Source organism: Mchenga conophoros, linkage group LG6, assembly GCF_057382185.1.
Source record: "Mchenga conophoros isolate Kocher_MC1m ecotype Shallow Benthic linkage group LG6, M_conophoros_male_GT1.1, whole genome shotgun sequence".
Lineage (NCBI taxonomy): Eukaryota > Metazoa > Chordata > Actinopteri > Cichliformes > Cichlidae > Mchenga > Mchenga conophoros.
This window is the reverse complement of record NC_140531.1, coordinates 10849293-10866163: the sequence shown is the minus strand read 5'-3', so window position 1 is coordinate 10866163 and position 16871 is coordinate 10849293. Positions and strand designations below refer to the sequence as shown.

Sequence of the window (16871 nt, the reverse complement as noted above, 5' to 3'; positions counted from 1 at the left end):
ACACACACACTCTCCTCACTCATTATACTCCCCTCACACTCTCTCCTGCCTTCTCTCTCAGGTTCTCATCCCAGTTTCATCCTCCTTTCCTGTTCCCATCAGTTTCTTTCTTCCTTTCCATTTTCTCAAAATATGATACAAATAAAAACCCCATATAGCCCACCCCCAATCCCACGCTTCCTTTTTCAAGCACACACAGACAACTCTAAGGCGCATGTAGATGAACGTGAGCATATGTATGAGCTGAAACATCTCTACTGAGTCATTCCCTTTCATTTGGCTGTCGGTGCTCCAGTGAGAGGGGGGGGGGGGGGGGGGGGGGGTGTTTCTGTAATGTCCTACCGACACTTGGGAGCAATGAAAGTATCTGAGCAGGAGTTTATGTCTGGAAGGAGGTCACCAAATATGACAGGAAGACATCTGGAGGTGGAGAGTGAAGTGGGAACATCGGTCAATCTGTAAACTTCAGTAAACACAGACAAAACCAAAACGGTCCTTCCCTTCAGAGTTTGTCAGATCCATGGAGGGGCCTGCCGGCGATAGACCCCTGGCTTTTTCTTGCTGCCATTTTCTCTCAGAGAACAGGCGCGTCGAATCGGTGGGTGACAAAAGGAAGGACGGGTGACAAATAGAGAGATAGCGCGGGGCCTCCCGGAAAAGGGGAGGAATGAGGAAATCTAAGATTCAGTGGTTATTATCCTCTCATCTCAAAGCTCCCTCTCAAAATCCATGGATGTGATTCAGTGTTCCCTTTTTTCTGACCCCAATGTAATGACTTTAAAGAGCAGCATCAGTGCTGCCTGGTGGAGATACATTTAGTTTCACTCCAATGAGAGAAGCAGTTCATCAGTATCGTTCCACCCCCCAAAATCACTTGGGCCCTACGAGCGTTTTGTTTTTTTTTCACATATGTTTTTCATTTAAATTTTTTTGGCCACCTGACACCTAGCCTTCATTCGCTCTGGACTCTTTTCTGTAAGGGTTTTCCAAGAGGTAGCGATACCTGTCGTAGTTCTCCAGCATGTACTTGGGGGCGTACATGTGCTCTTTGGGGTCCACTGGGGGATACTCCTGCAGCGAGCCGTCAAACCAGCCGCCAGTCCGGATGAGATCGCGGATGTAGTTGAGGTCGCGTTTGTCCTCGTAGTCGCCCCACCGCGGGAAGTCTCCGTTCTGCGCCGACACCAGCTTAAAGTAGATCCCCTCGGGTGTGAAGCACCAGGAGCAGTGCCACCCTGCGAAGTGGAACGGGCTTCCCACCGACCACTGCACCAGGATGTGGCCGGTGTCATTCTCGTATTTGCGGAAACCCGGCATAGTGTAATATTCGCGACGACGCAGTTTGATGCCGTCGCCATCGTACACGTCGTGCAGCATCCTCAACGTGCAGCCCGACACCACCTCCAGAGACCCGAACTGCTTCCAGAAAAAGCCATACAACGACTGCACACACAGAGAAAAGAGTACAGGAGAATTGCAAGAAGAATGAGATACTGTTACCACATTTATTCTTCCCTTAATCTTACATGGTGAAAAAGATCTTAATTTCACGTAACAAACTGGCTGCTTGTAGAAAACACACGAAAGCTGAGATACTTCTGTTACCTTGCGCATGTGGATGGCGAAAGGCTCTGTCCACCCGTCGAACAGCTTGAGGAAAAGTAGTCCTTCGTGTGCTGGGATTTCGTCGGCATCGTTGATGACGAAAACATCGTCTGATCGCGCACCGACCACCCTGGACATGCCATTGCGCGTCAGGAAGGTACGCAGGTAGTCATCGGCGATCCAGCCATCCTGCCGACCCCCATCCGGAAAGTGGTTGAGGAACACGTACAGGATCTTGTGACGTATGTAGTCATAGGTACCGTTTAGAAGGAGCCGCAGGAAACTGAGGGAGGGATTACAAAAATGTAATTACGTGGATTCTTTGATCCAAACGAAAATTAACAGGATTTTTTTTTTAAGCTCAGCATTTTAAGTAACACAGTTGCATTTAGATTAATTTTACCTACTGTTCCAGGCAGCCATTGCTTTCCTTTACTGACATGTAGCAGACATAAGTTAGCAAGAGCGTAGATTCTTCTTGTCAAAGTAAGGCTGCCACTTGCAATTTTAGTTTTCCTAAACTTCGAACACTGAGAATTTTCAGTTTCAATAACACCTACTTACACTTTCTACATTTTGAGCTAGCAAGTGCACACCAAAGTTAGCTTGACTATTAGCAGTTACCCGTTAGCCACATTAGCCAATCTGCTATTATAAGGGTAGCTATTATTAGCTATGGCTAATATTAATAAGGCTAACAATGTCGGTAATGTTATTAACAAGAGCAGCAAAAGTTACAAGACATGTCCGTCTGTGACGTTAGGATTGTGTTAAAGGGTAACACAAATGCTTATTATTTAGAATTATTAATAATTATTCAACAATTAGTCCCCCTGTGAAAATTTCCCTTTTAAAACCATTATTGAACTGAGAAGTGAATAGCAGTTTTAAATTTCTTGATGATACTTCTTACTCCAGTTCTTGACACTTGAAACACTATTTTAAATTTGTATATCCATCTCCTGTTTTTGTGATTGAAAACCGTTATTCTCTACTCTAAACAGATGTTTTTTTTAGTGTGATGCTTTCTCCAGTGACAGCTAAAGAGTTTTCACGGTTTGTAAATTGTAAGGTTGTCCTCCGTTTTAGATTTTACAAGCTATGAACATTAAAAATAAATATGCTACAGCTAAAAAAAACAAAAAAAACAAAAAGACAGTTTTTCAGTTTCTAATAATGACTCTGGTCTTTTTTCTGAAATAATTTGATCTCTACAGAAACTTAGTATGCTGTCTTGGGAAGATTTGGACAAAAACTTTAAATTTCATAGGGGTACTAATCATTTGTGTATTAGCATGTTGCTGACACAGTCTACAGTTGTGCCGAGTTTCCCCATCTCTGAGTGGCATTAGGTGACTGTGCCAAGAAACAAAATTAATGAAGGAAACTGATTCACTGCATTTATTACACGATGCCTTCTGGTGGGAAACACACCAACAGAACTGCAGTATCATGCATCCATAATGTGACGTTCCCTGTAATGGATTTCACAAATTTAAAAGGCTTATAATTATAATTTTTTGCCCCTCTGAAAAAAAAAAAATAATAAAAAATTGCAAACCAATATCGCATTAAACGGTCAACAAAATACATTCCAGCTGTGGCCCATTTATAAAAGGTTGTCAAAATGTGGCAGAAGAGATAAAGAAACAGTTCAGAAAGGCACTTGTTTGACAAATGGCACCTTTCAGCAGAGAAAAGCCGTTCTCCTCACGCCAAACTGTCCAGAAGAACAACTCAATTAACCTGTTGATATGCATAGCGAAAGACGGTGATCGCAGAACATAGCCGCTTTCATGCAGTGTCACATCCGATGATTGAACACACCGATCTCTCCCTTCAAGGCTACACGCAGAGTCAATCATGCTGCTCTTGTCATAATCTGCTGTAAAATTTGCCCTCGAGGCGTTTCATGTCGTCGCCACAGGAAGCTAACTGTAATTGTTATTCCGCATGCGGATACTCGAGGAGCACGAGTAGGGCTGGCTGTAAACAAAGAGGGTAAGCTGCAAACAATAACGACTCATTGAAACGGCGCCGTCACAACTTGGATAAAGGAGAAAAAAAAGGGGGAAGTATGTGTGTGTGTGTTTGTAACCAAGCAGCTGGGAGAAAAAAAAAAAATGAGCACAAATGGAGCTTCTATTGTTTAGCAGTGTGTCCTCATGTGAGCTCATTTATCATTATAAAGACATAAAGATGACATAACATGGCCTTTATAACATATACACACTGTTCTTGTGACTTAATCCAGTTTAAAGTTTGCCGAGTTTGCACTTTATTTCACAATGCGTACTGTCGGGCACTACAGAGTCATAAACTGAAGGCCACAGAGGACTACACATCTCACACAAATACACCTTGACCGCGGGGGGTTGGGCGGTTTTTATAATCCCTTCACATGCACCTGTCCAAAAAATAACTTTGAATCATACCTGAGAGGCCGTTTCTCTCCGTAGGCGGTGAAGTTCGATTCGCACACGAGGAACAAATCCACGGCCTCTGAGAGCTCATGAAAGCGTGCGTGCAGCAGATCAAACTCGTGGTTGACGTTGATGGCGTTGATCACCCTCCGCGGGGTTTCTCTGGGCGTCAGCCGCTCCTTAGTTGGCAGATTGGAGTGGTACACCATTGTGGGAACCCCGCAGTAAGGTCCGTGCCACCCAGGCCGACAAACGCACTTGACCAGCCGCTTCCCGTTGCCCTTGGCCCGAGCTTTGACCTTTGGCACAATGGTGGGCCGCTGCTGGAGCTCCAGAGGTTTCCGTTGCCCGGCAGCAACAGCCCGACCGACTGCTCCGTTAGCCGCAGACCCCCCTGATTTTCCATAGTATTCTTTAGGAGTAGCTACCTCTGTCCCCTGCCTGAAGCAAAGGGCTCCAGCTTTGGTGCGCACAAAGTAAGGGGTTTTGTCATCTTGAAGCTGGAAAGTGCGAGTATGGAGGTCTCCCATGGATTCTATGGGATCCCTGAAATGATGCTCTTTTCTTGCTGGTTCCTGTGGAGGGTCTAGCCTATCGGGCGGTGCAGGGTGGGCGGGATTCCACCGCTTTAAGCGGTCCTCAGCTCTAATCTGGATAAAAGAGAGTAACGGGAAACAGTTACACAACTCTGCCTTGAAATAAAAACACCAGCTTTACTCATTATACTCTTCACTGTAAGATTCACATTAAAGCGAAATTGTATTTAACAAACACGACAAACCCGTGTCCTGTCAGGTACAAGCAGGAGACTAATTAGTTTCTTCTAATTTTGGTGGTTACGCAAATTGTGTAGTGCGGTGTATTTCTGTCCATTTTGGCAACCAAAAAAGATCCACAGTGATAGTGAGTCCGAATTACATGCTCTCCATAGCATCTAGGAAAACTCAAAGACTAATATGAGTCATTCTTTTTTGACAGCACCATTTGTGTCCAGGTGCCTGGGAACAGCAGGTACAATTTAAACTTCAGAGACCCAAGTCTTAAAGTCTAAACACAACAGTTAGCCAATATAAATTAGGGCAAATTAATATTAATGTTTAGCATTGAATTCTTTTTACTGTTTCTTGCAGTAAATCACTGCATGAACACTAAATATTCCCTCCTTATTACAAAACAAATGGATTTGGTGATGTTGAGCATGCATTTGGTAGCTGTTCACCTGAACTCTCGTTATGAAGAATGCCATGAGTGACAGCAAAAAACATGGTTAAGAAAAAACCCTTCACAACATGTAATCAGAGTCACGTACAGAGAGTTTCCAACGAGGTGCACACCCCTGGGAACACTCAAGGGCGAGACGGTCAGATGAACTGAAGTGTACATGGCTATACCTCCTGCTCAGATTCAGCCAAATGCTGCAATGATCAGATGACACTGCACAGTGGAAACAGATAATGACCCGCAGCATACTGCAAAAGCAACCCTAGAGTTTCTCAAGGCAAAGAAATAAGATATTCTTGGGTGGCCAAGTCAGTTACATTAGTGCAATAGAGCATGTTATTCAGTAATTGAACGAAAAACTGAAGCAGAGAGTCAGAAAAACAGGCAGCAACTGTAGGTGGCAGCAGTAAAGGTCTGGAAGAGCATCTCAAGGAAGGAAACGCAACATTTGCTGCTCTCCACGAGCTCTCGACTTCAGGCAGTCTGCCTGAATCAAAGCTAAAAGTCCGCACTTCATTTACATCTTGATTGTTTGGTTTAAAACCCTCCGTGGGGGTATATAGAGGTAACACTATAAAGACAGTGTTGAGATAAGCCGCTTTGAAAGTACTAACCTCACATTACATTTTATGAGGCTAAATTGCATGAGCACACATTCAGTGAAGCACCAGACATGCTGCAATTTGTTTATGGCACAAGTGATACTGTAATGCTGTTAAGACATGCTGGTGCAGTAGGCAAGCAAGGTAAACATGAGCAGAAACATTTAGAGATGCTTATGCTTCAACTTGTTCAGCAGCTGCTGGAGAAACATGTTGCATGTATGGCTTTAAATAGATTTTGTTGATTTGAGTCAGCTCTGTGTGCGTGCGTGTGTGTAGTGAATCACCACTCTGAGTCTGGATTTAAGTGATGTTATTAGCTCACAGCATGCTCTGCAAGATTTCATTTCACATTAAATTATTTTAGGTACCTAAGTGCAACCCCCCTTTAAATGATGTCACTTCCTGTTTCGGGCAGGACATGGCAGACATGCGATAGTTCGCGCTGATGGACGTAGGAAGTGTTACAAACAGCTGATCGGATAAGCGTGTTTCTGGAATATTATGTGTGTGTGTGTGTGTGTGTGTGTGTGTGTGTATGTATATATATATATATATATATATATATATATATATATATATATATATATATATATATATATATATATTTATTGCTGCAAGTGCTTTTGTGCAGTTTTTGCAAAGCTATATGTGGAAGGAAACCGTGACGTAGGACAAGCTGATGGCATAAGATGTAAGTACAACTCCTCCGGTTTCATATGCAAAAAACATTATTGCGCTAGCTCACGTGGTTGCAGTGCTACCAGGATTTAAAAATAGTTACCCAAAACGGAGCGTGCCCGCTCTGACCAGCTTTAAAGGGTTAAGATCCCCAGGTAAAGAAGCACAGGATTACACCAACACATTTTAATATACTGGAGGTCTGGGGAAATCTCATCTGGTTGCACAATGCATCACATCAGTCTTGGAGAAAAGTCAAATACTGCTGCCTTGGCTGGTTGCTTGCTTGCCCTGCCATGTGACTCTGACGTTTTAACACAACAGTTGTGATGCAAACTAACATCTTAAAAGAAACAGAGTCACCCGGGTCTAGAAAAACAAACCCAGGTGCGCTGTGAGGTAAAATTTGCATTTTTAATAGCGCACGTTTGGTGGCTTTAGACAGAAAGCAAAACAACAGTCCTGGGAATGGATGAGAAACAGGGCTCAGATCCAGGGATCTGTGTGGGAGTTTGAGCTGAAAGCTTGAAATACATAAACATAAATTTGTCTGAAGGTGTAAATTGTGAGGCGTTCGACACTGCGCTGTTGCGTTCGGGTTTACCCATCTTACCTCATTTGCTGCGTCTCCCAGCTGGTTTTCCTTTGGTTTCTCCCAGGGATGTGGTGGTGCTGGCTCCTCTCGTTGCCTCATCTCCTCATCTCCACCTCCAGCTATGGCCTCTGGGATCCCTGGGCCAAATCCTTGCCCTTCGCCTCCTCCCCCGAGACCCGGCACGCCTCTAGCTTTGGCATCTGACTGCCGGAGACCGGGTAGAGGGGGGGCCTCTTCAGGAGAAGCTGGGCTGAGCGGGGTGGTGGCCATACCCTTCTCCCTCCAGAAGAAGCCGGTCACCATGATGAAGGACTTGATGTTGGGGTATGGAGCCGAGAGCTCCCGCAGCAGGGAGACGTAATGGAGGGCCTTGTAGTAGTGGAGGAAGGAGATGACACACAGGCCCACCGTGCACAGCAAGAACACCCTGTGCCGCCGCATTTTCATCCTGGAACAAATGGAAAAGGAAGAGACATCAGTGCACCATTTACCTCCACCGGTGAGGCACAAGTCATGAGAAGCAACAAGCTTTCAAGATAAAAACAGAGCCACAAACCTGCCTTTTCTCCCTCTAATATTACACACACTTGCCAATGTTCACTTTGTGGAGTCATCTTAGAGCCCTTTCTTCCCTTAGCTGAATGCTTGTAGTATAAAGATATAGAAAAAAAACAAAAACAATCTTGGGGATCCGTGGTCTTTGTACATTGAGGTTCGCTTAAAAGGATTGTGCATGATTTGACGAGATGTGTTTCCAAAGAGTAAAATATGGGAGAGAAAAAAAAAAACACTTTTCAAACAGAACAGAAAATAGCGGAAATAAAAACTGCTTATTTAGCAGCTAAAGAGCCATAAATGTCAACAAAGACCAAAGTGGAGCTCAAATTAAAAAAAACAAACCCCAACAGGCTTCTTCACGGCAGCGCTTTGGCCTCACTCAGTCCAGTGAACTGTGGATAATTCATGCTGATAATCGTGCAGAGTTAACGTGAATTAATTTCAATCCTGTAGCTTTTTTCTTCTTTTTTAATTAACACACACAAACAACCAGGCATCCAGTGTGTATCATTAATAATCCTGACGTAGCTGCTAATGGACGATTTTCCTAATATGGATGAGATGAGAACAAAAATAAGAAAGTGTCCCTACTAATGGATGATTATGACGTCCAAAGCTACAAAGCATAACAGAAAAGTTGCTTTCAAGTTCAAACACACTCCTTTATGTCCACGTCCACTTGATATTAAGCATTTCACCCAGATTTCCATGTTTGAGCCAAAAAAGCAGCTCTGAAGCAGGATTTCTCAGTCGAGTAACGGTGACGGCCCGTGCTTACACGGCAAAATTTATTCTTACATTTAAGCCAGTCTTTAAAAAATAGTGTTGGCCAGAAAATGTTAAGCTCAGATGAATAAGGGATAAAGTACTGAGGAAGGAAAAGAAAGACATTTCCCAGCAGTGCATGAAATGAACTTGAAGCTTGCTCAGCACAGCTCTTCCACTGGATGTGAAACGAATGTGAAGAGGAGCAGGAAGAAGTGAGGTCCAGCTGGGCGGACGAGAGGATGTGATGTCGTGGGATGCAGATTTGTTTTACTCAAATGAGGAGGACAATGATTGAAGAACTTTTTTCCAACAGTCAGGTTAAAGTTGGAAACTTTGTGTTTCAAAAAGCTGCTAAGGTGTTTGCAAGCAGCTTAGCATTAAATAAAAAAAAAAAAAAAAAAAATCCAGGTAACTTCTGCATTAACTCGAGTTTGTTACCAGGGTGCATCGCCATGGTAACCCATGCTGCAGCTCTAACCTGTTGCAGAGCAGGTTAATGTTGTCGCCGTCGCCGTCTACGGCACAAACAGAGCTTCTGCAATCCTAGAAGGTTTCTTAAACCTCTGGGTGTGACACCGCAGGCCGCACACAGCCCACTTCGATCTTAAGTGGGTGAGATTATAGATGACTGGAATAATCATTAAATATGAAATAAAGCAAGCGACACAAACAAAGAGCTTGTCATTGTGAGGTTTGCAAAGGGCTCAAACAACAATAGAGCTCAATTGCAGTCTGCACCACTGTTTCACAACAAGAAGCACAAAATTATAGCAACAAGTTATCTCCCTGCCGCGGTCACACGACACAATCTGATCTCCAGCTTGCACAGAGGCTCATATGAAGGGAAAAACATGACACTACAGAGCCTTCCATTCAGCCCCATCCACAAAAATACTGAGAAGGTCAAAATCTTGAAATGTCCCATCAGAGGGGGCAGTTTGGCATGTTAGCGTTTACACTGACGAATTGGATATTAGAGTGCAGATAAGCATCTACGGATCGCGGGTTAATACCAGGTACAAACAGAGCACATTTACAGGCAAACAGCCTTTCCACCTGCCACATATCAGTTTAAGTGTACATGACAGAACACAAAAAAGGATTATTTAATTCAAGTAACTGAATGCAGAGCCGCAAAAGTTTAAAAAAAATTCATAATTTAATAGTAAATAACAGATAACAAGCGCCGCACCTTTTCAATTTGCATGCTAATGAACACAATTCTCCTCAAACTTAATCGCAGCGACACCAGGTTAATGAAATACGCTGCTAACTAAAAGTTCACATGAGACTGTAACGAGTAACTTCCAGCCCAACAACAAGAAGATAAAAGCGATCCTCAAATAAGACGTCGGTGCCGTTTTGGGGGAATGCTGTGAGAAAGCATCCTCCGGCACATCGCGCCGTTAACGAGCCCCGATACTGCAGAAACTCGGAGAAATACGCAACTACTGTCTTTTCCCATTTTAGATGACAGCACAAAAGATCTCAGTGAATTGGGCCTACGGGTGGAGAAAGGGGGAAGAGGTCAAAGGTAAAGCAGGCATATGATGAGGTCAAAGCTGGTGCTGCTTGGTTTATTACTGAAGCGCCGCCGCTCCACATCCTCCCTCCAAACCCTTTCAATTCCCGACTTTATTTATCATCTCTAATTCCCCTTCACATTCACTCCCTCTCCCCGTTCAGCTCGTCTCCGTTTCCCACACAACTTGACATGAAACGAAATGCAAGAAAGGAGGAAGTGAGGACTGAAAGCCCCCCCACCACACACGCACACACGCACACGCAGAGAAATTGAAAGAAGCAGTTACAGAGAGGGAAGTAAACATGATTTCTTTCCTCCTTTTTTGAGCACTTTGGTTTCACATGAGCACAGATTCCACTTGAAGATTCGCAGATGACCAGATAAAGAGTCGGCTTAACGCACACTAATCGTCCTGGGTGGCATCAGCAGAGTCAAGACTCAGGAGGACTGCAGGCAGGAAGCGAACATTAAAGTTAACAGTGTGTGTGGATAAGGTGTGTCTCGGGTTTTTTTGTTTTGTGTTTTTTTGCCTAGACACTCTGGCCTCTTGGAACTGATTCAATTAGCATCCGAATAATGACTAAAGACTTTAGGGGCAAGAAGGCATCTCTTGAATCTTTTCTGCACCAGCACTTGTTGACCTTGTGTCCCAGCACGAGTCTAGACTTCAGTTTTGCCTACAATGACAACCTTTGCATAGCTTCAACTTGCAAATAAAAGAAATTGAAATGACGACTATATAAATGTCGTGCTGTTACTCCTCTTACTTTTATCCACCGTCTGACACGAGCCATTTTACCTTCCTTTTAGGCCGCTTTGCAAGCCCGGCTGCTCTTCGCAGACAAAAGATATAAAGGGCAGGTCGGTGGGTGGGGTGTGCAGACCAAGCCCAAACATTAGAGAAAAACAAAAGCTGTCTGAAGTGTTTGGAGCACTGAAGCCAGAGCTTCAGGCAGTATTAGTGAAAACAAGAAAAATGGTTTTGCACCATTATCTGAGCTTTTCAGTGTGTGTGGATGAGGAGTGAGTGTGAGGATTTCACATCCTGCTGCTGTGGCTTTCATTGTCTGAGAAGAAGGTGCTGCAACAGGACAAGACGTATAACACAGAGCTGACATCAACAGGCACTCCTTTCCACTAATCTGACGAGGTTTCATTTTAACAAACAGAGCGAGCACAACCATACTGTACGATTCTAGCAACATCACTGGATCAGAGCTATGAAGAGAGGTTAATTCACTAAGAGACTAACAGCTACCTTCATTTAAGAGCTCACATCTCTGCTTTTAGGGATATTTTATTTTACATTTCATTTCACAGAGAAATCACAGAAAGAACGTTTGTACTGATTTAGCCCATCACCAGTTTGCACAGCCCACCACCATATACAAAAGCACTTACAAACACAGCAACCGCCCGCATCGTGCCGGGATTTTGTGCAGATTCGTGGATGCCCTGGTACCTCTAAGCCAAGACATCAGTGCAGAACTTATTCCAGTGTGCTCATGCCAGCGCTCGCTGTCAGTCTGCTGTTGCAACCTTCCTTGCCCCGGAGGTGCCGCCTGTCAGATAGTGCAATGCAAAAGGTTGAAGCTTACAGGGCACAGAGTCTGTCCACCTGTAACACATGTAATTCTACTTTTAATGACCTGAAAAATAATCTTTCTGGTTTGTGTTTACCACAAACCAGAAAAATATATATTTTTTAAATAGTCAGTGGTGCCTCAAGATAAGAGGGTTTAAATATTATAAAAGCAATTCATTAATATATATGTAAATTTCTTATATTATTAAAATATCTTATTGCGGGTCACCATAACACTCGTGACTAGTTAAAGAGGTTATATCTGTCAATGTAAGACGCTTCCAGCAACAGAAAAAAATGCTGAAGTTAAGACAAAGAAAAAAAAAGCATAAAAACAAAGCCAAGAAGAGAAAAAGTCACATGCTTCAGCTAAACTTGTCTGAATGTCTTTAAGGCGTGAGTGGGAAAACACTGCTCACTGGGAAAACTGGGGAGAATTCACTGCAACCAGAACGTGCTGAAGTGAAGGAAAAGGGAAACTTCAGCCAAAACATTTATCAGACGACAATCTGATAACAGTGAAGGTGGAGAGAACGTAGCTCCTCCCTGTAACACCGCCTGTGTAAATTTCACACTTTGTAAAATTTAACTTTTGGAATCTCTAATTTTCTCTCTTTAATGGAGCTCTGTGGGATGTTTTTAAGAGTAAAACCTAAAAGGTTTAGAAAAACCCAAACTGCCGGCTGACGAAAGCAGCACAAACATTTAGTTTGTGCTGCTTGAAAGCCAAGCGATAAACAGTTGCAGATATGAGGTCTGTGTGCTGGGAGGAGGAGGAGGAATTCCCCCTGTAAACTAATCTTAATTATACGTAGTATGCGTGTCACTATGGCAAAAAAGTAAAAGAAACAAAACAAGTCCTGTGACACCCACTGACCCACAGAAGTGCTCTGTGGAGAACTCTGTGTTTACACAGTCCCGTCTGGATGTCTGAGGACAGACTTCATCAGTGCAATAGTGTAACTAAAGATCAACAGTGTTACTCAGTCTGATTTATGAGAATTCAAGTACACAAAATTATTTTGCCCGATGACAAACGCACCCTTTGTGTAGTACGCGAAGCGAGGATCAGTGAGGCGCTTTGTGCCGTTTGTGTTTGAACATTACCGTAGACGCTTTTGTCTGAGCATTCTGGCTTTGTAAATATTTGAAATACCTCTCAAAATGCAGTATTGTGCACAAGTCTAGAGCTACCTCTCATTTCTTTATACTCTGAGAAAATATTTGTTATGACCATCTTCATTCTTCAACAGTCTGAACTCTCTTAGGCAGCTTTCTTTTCATTTCCTTAAGTGTTCTTCAAGAACAGGATAGTTCTGCAGGCTGTTCGAAGGACATTCAAAGCTTTCTTCTGTTCTTGTCAACATGAAATTAAACTGCTGAGCTCATGGGAGGCCAATCTATGATTGATAGAAAAACACACAATGGGACACCGAGTGTTTCACTACTGGCAGCGTCATACTGAAAAGCCGTTTCCAAACAGATGCTTTCTCGATGGAATTGCACGGTGCATCTGTATTCCATCAATTTGAAAAGATGCCCAACACCACTGACTGAAATGCAGCCAAAAACCATGACAGAGCCTCCACTGTGCTTTAGAAGTCTTCGTGCATCGTCCAGTTTCCTCTATTTTTTTAAGGACATGCTGCACACTGTGCCAAGTTTTTAAGCTAATAGCTCTTTAGGAATCACTTTGAAAGACCTTCAAAAACCCAAAGTCTGACTCCTTAGAAGCAAATTATAAAAAAATGTGAGCTGGCTCAAGACTTCTGTCACAGTTCTGCACATCAATTAAGCCATTCAAACAACTGTTAACATTCTCGCCCGTCCAAACAGTGTTTAGACGCCTCATTCTTGCATTAGACTTGCTCATTACACTTCCCATCGCCACTTAAAAACAATGACAAAATTGCATGAATCACACACTAAAGACCGTTTTACACACATGATTGTTTCCGTACTCAAACAGATCAAGAGCTGGACTTGTGTGAACCCTGAACAAACATGGACAAGTGGCTATGAAAATGTTACCACATCAGCAAAATATTTCATAGGTCGAATGATAAATGAGATCCAGATTCTCCGAAAGGCTCACAGGCTTTCTGCGGTGTGTGTGTGCAGCCTCGAAATCCACTTTTCTTATCTTTGATCACACACACAGACGCACAGGCACACAAATATTTTTCCACATGGGAAAGTCTCTCGCATTGTCTCATCTGGACAACAAAGAATTTCTCAGCTTATTCAGCACCACACTAAGTCTCTGAGCAGTCTGCTGGCCTCACCTAACAAGCTCTCTGGGGAGACATCAAAACAAAACAAAGCACCTTGGGTGCAGCAGTTAGTGAGACCAGCTCCCAACCAAACAATCAGAAGCACAGCCCAATCAGAGGGTCTTTAGTTAAGGGTTTCAACTGTCAGCCGCAGACGTGCTTCTCACAAAAAACAAACACCTAATTGCGCCGAACTGGAATTGCCAAACTTCTTAATTGTGTCCTTGGGCAATATTTGCAATACAAAGTTATTGGCTGAAGAGCTGTCAGTATCAAAATAGTGCATCAGTATCATGTGGGTGGACGGGGGATTATCAAGATGCTGAAATTGACACCAAGCAGATTCACATAAGGAATGCTCGAGCTATCAAGACAGTCCTGTTTTAAGTCTTGTGACCACATTATCAGTGGGAGTAATGGCAGAAAAACTGAAACAGAATAGTAAAAATACTTGTAATGATGTGGATTTTCAAGCATCAGGCAGCGACTTCTTCCTAAATGGAAGAGTTTTAAAATGAAACAGCACCCATAAAGTTTTATTGGCCTCACTCTTACTCCCAGAGTATCGCAGTAAATCTGTCGCCGCGCACCGCTGATCACAGCTTCTCTTGATCCTGCTTTTAATGCCTGCTGAGGCGCCTATCGTACAGGTAGCTCCTCCATTAGCAAACAAGTGTCCTGCACTAGAGGGATTCTGAGCAAGTCCAAGGTTTAAGTCAATACTTTTGCATTTCTTTACTCACTTGATGCACGGGGAATGACTGAAGCTGTTGCTCAGTCATTTCGTTGCTTTGAGTCTCTAATTTTAGATGAAAGGCACAGTTTTCATGTGCAAGAGCAGAATCTGAGAAAAGTACTTCTCTTTGCACAAGTTGTTTCAAATGCACGCTGCAGGTAATCTGATGGTGCAGATATGCCCTTGTCTTAACTCGATCCATTTCAGTCTACACATGAAGCATAATAGTACGTGTTGTACTCGTGCTGTAAACGCCAGTTTTTGTACTTTCTGCACAGCGACTCCAAAAAAATGAGCTCTGAAGCCCTTCTGGAACACAGCTCACCTGCAGCTCCAGATTGTGCTTAAAAAGTGTTGTCTAGACCAGTGAGGGACTGCTGGCCAGTAGAGTCACCTCTCCGACAAAGTGGCTTTCTGCCAGTTCCTCTTACATTTACAAATAAAACACGAATCCTGGACCAAAACGCAGAGCGCTCTACCCCGATCTCTTGCTTGATTCAATTGCTCCGAGCTAACGGTCGATGGACAAAGATGTTACTTATGGATCATCATTTTGTGGAATTGCCTGCCATTTTCCAAGAATCATAGTTCTGCGTAACAAACCATCTGGCTTAACAACCATCCGGAGCGTCATTTCAGGGTAGGTGGGATCATAAAACTGAATCATGAGATTATCACAAGGTCGTAAAACCTGAAGTTGGTCACCATCACACTATGTGAGTCCATATCAGTTTTGAGGTTGACTGTGGTATTGAAAACATCCATGTGCGTCATGGAAACCAAAAACTATTTTTAATAGCTCCCATTGGTTAGCTTAACACAGGTTTCGATCACCACAAATGACTTTCAGCATACTTACCCATATGGGAAAGATATATATAAATCTTATAAAGTTTGTATCTGTCTTGTGTGAAACTTGTATGAAAAGCATATAAGTGTGAAAACAGATATAAGATCCCTTGAAAAATTATATAATGAAACTTGTATGTTTTGGATACTTCCTAAAACAATATATGAAAGTAATGCGAAAGTGGCCACTTTCATGAGTAAATCATGTAAGTTTTTACTATTTCTTTTCCGTATGGGTGATTTTGCCACTTTTGTACACTTGTGGTTAAAAATGGTTAATATTTGGAAACTGCTTCACCCATATTGCCATACATTATACTTCGTTCCTCGTTCAAACTTCCTACATAGGCACACGCTGGCAGGTAGCTAAATGCAGCCCCTCTTCGCTCGTCTCTTTGGCAGCAGAATCAGGAAATCCCACTCGTCTCCTCTCGGCTCACGGGTCACTGCTTTGGTGAGCGAGACTTCAGGAGAAAGCCAGAGTGCTAAATGGATTTCAATAATGCAAGCCCAGTGAGAGCCTCAGAAAGGTTGTGTGCATGTGCCGACTGCATGTTATGATGGAGCTGGGGTTTAGGTGGACATGAATATTGGGAAGCGAGCTGCGGTGTGAATGCGTGCTGCCTCTGAGGGGACCTGATAGGTGAGTGATAAGAATTACCGCTTCAGGTGCAGCAGACGTGAACGTGCATGCGTGCGTGACTGAGCACGGATTGAGGTGAGAGGATGGGAAAAGCCTGCAGAGTGCCTCTATTCCTCCGATCTCATCTATAATTCAGCACTGTAGCGGTCTGTGAGGTCTTTTTCTCGATCCTCTGCTGTTTACCTCCAGTAATGAAGGTGGAGACGAGTGTTCTACGGTACATCTCACCATTTCTCCCCATCTACCGCCAACTCTCTGGAGGCCATACAGCTGTGAGCAGCAGCTCAGCGCGTTTCACTGAATGAAGTCCTTCTGAATCCAGAGAATGTGTTGAACTGGGTAAGGCCTGCCTGCTTCAGCCTTAAAGCCATCTAGAGCAGGGGTGTCAAACATAAGGTTCGGGGTCCAGAATCGGCCCCGCCAAGACTCTAATCCGGCCCACTGGACAGATTTGAATAATGTGAAGGAGGGCATCAATTTTTGGATTATTTTTTTTATGTATTTAAAACGGTTTTGCAGTTTTTCCTGGCGATAAAGCGTTAACCCAGAGTCATTCATATTACACCACAGTTATATCTTAGTGGAAAAACAAACAAAAAAACCAACCAAAAACCCCCCAAAAAAACAAAAACCAGGAACTTTTCTATTGTTTAATTGTTTATCTATTCACCTTTTTTAAACAAATGTGTCCACACATGAAAAAGACCATTTTCTGCAAATGAACAGAAACGTTCTGTTTTATAATTACAGCGCTCTCTCGGCAAGGAGCTAACAGAACTACTTTTTCTGTAATTTTACACATTTATT

The 16871-nt window shown here is 43.2% G+C and overlaps 1 protein-coding gene across 7 annotated transcripts in view; it reads right to left on the bottom strand.

Annotated features, from left to right (window-relative positions):
• Positions 1-912: 912 nt before the first annotated feature.
• The window catches only part of mgat3b (beta-1,4-mannosyl-glycoprotein 4-beta-N-acetylglucosaminyltransferase b), a 54972-nt gene continuing 39013 nt past the window's right edge, over positions 913-16871 (bottom strand). For 3 of the 7 annotated variants that reach the window (XM_085276131.1, XM_085276132.1, XM_085276133.1), the window contains exons 2-6: positions 11380-11540; positions 7146-7575; positions 4041-4678; positions 1606-1888; positions 913-1443 (exon numbers count right to left, since the gene is read on the bottom strand). In XM_085276131.1, the coding sequence (XP_085132257.1) occupies positions 946-1443; positions 1606-1888; positions 4041-4678; positions 7146-7575; positions 11380-11540 (2010 nt within the window). In that variant the 3' untranslated portion in view covers positions 913-945. Of the gene's footprint in view, positions 1444-1605; positions 1889-4040; positions 4679-7145; positions 7576-11379; positions 11597-16871 lie in introns of all 7 variants that reach the window. The other 4 variants (XM_085276137.1, XM_085276135.1, XM_085276136.1 and 1 more) reach the window with 2 other exon arrangements.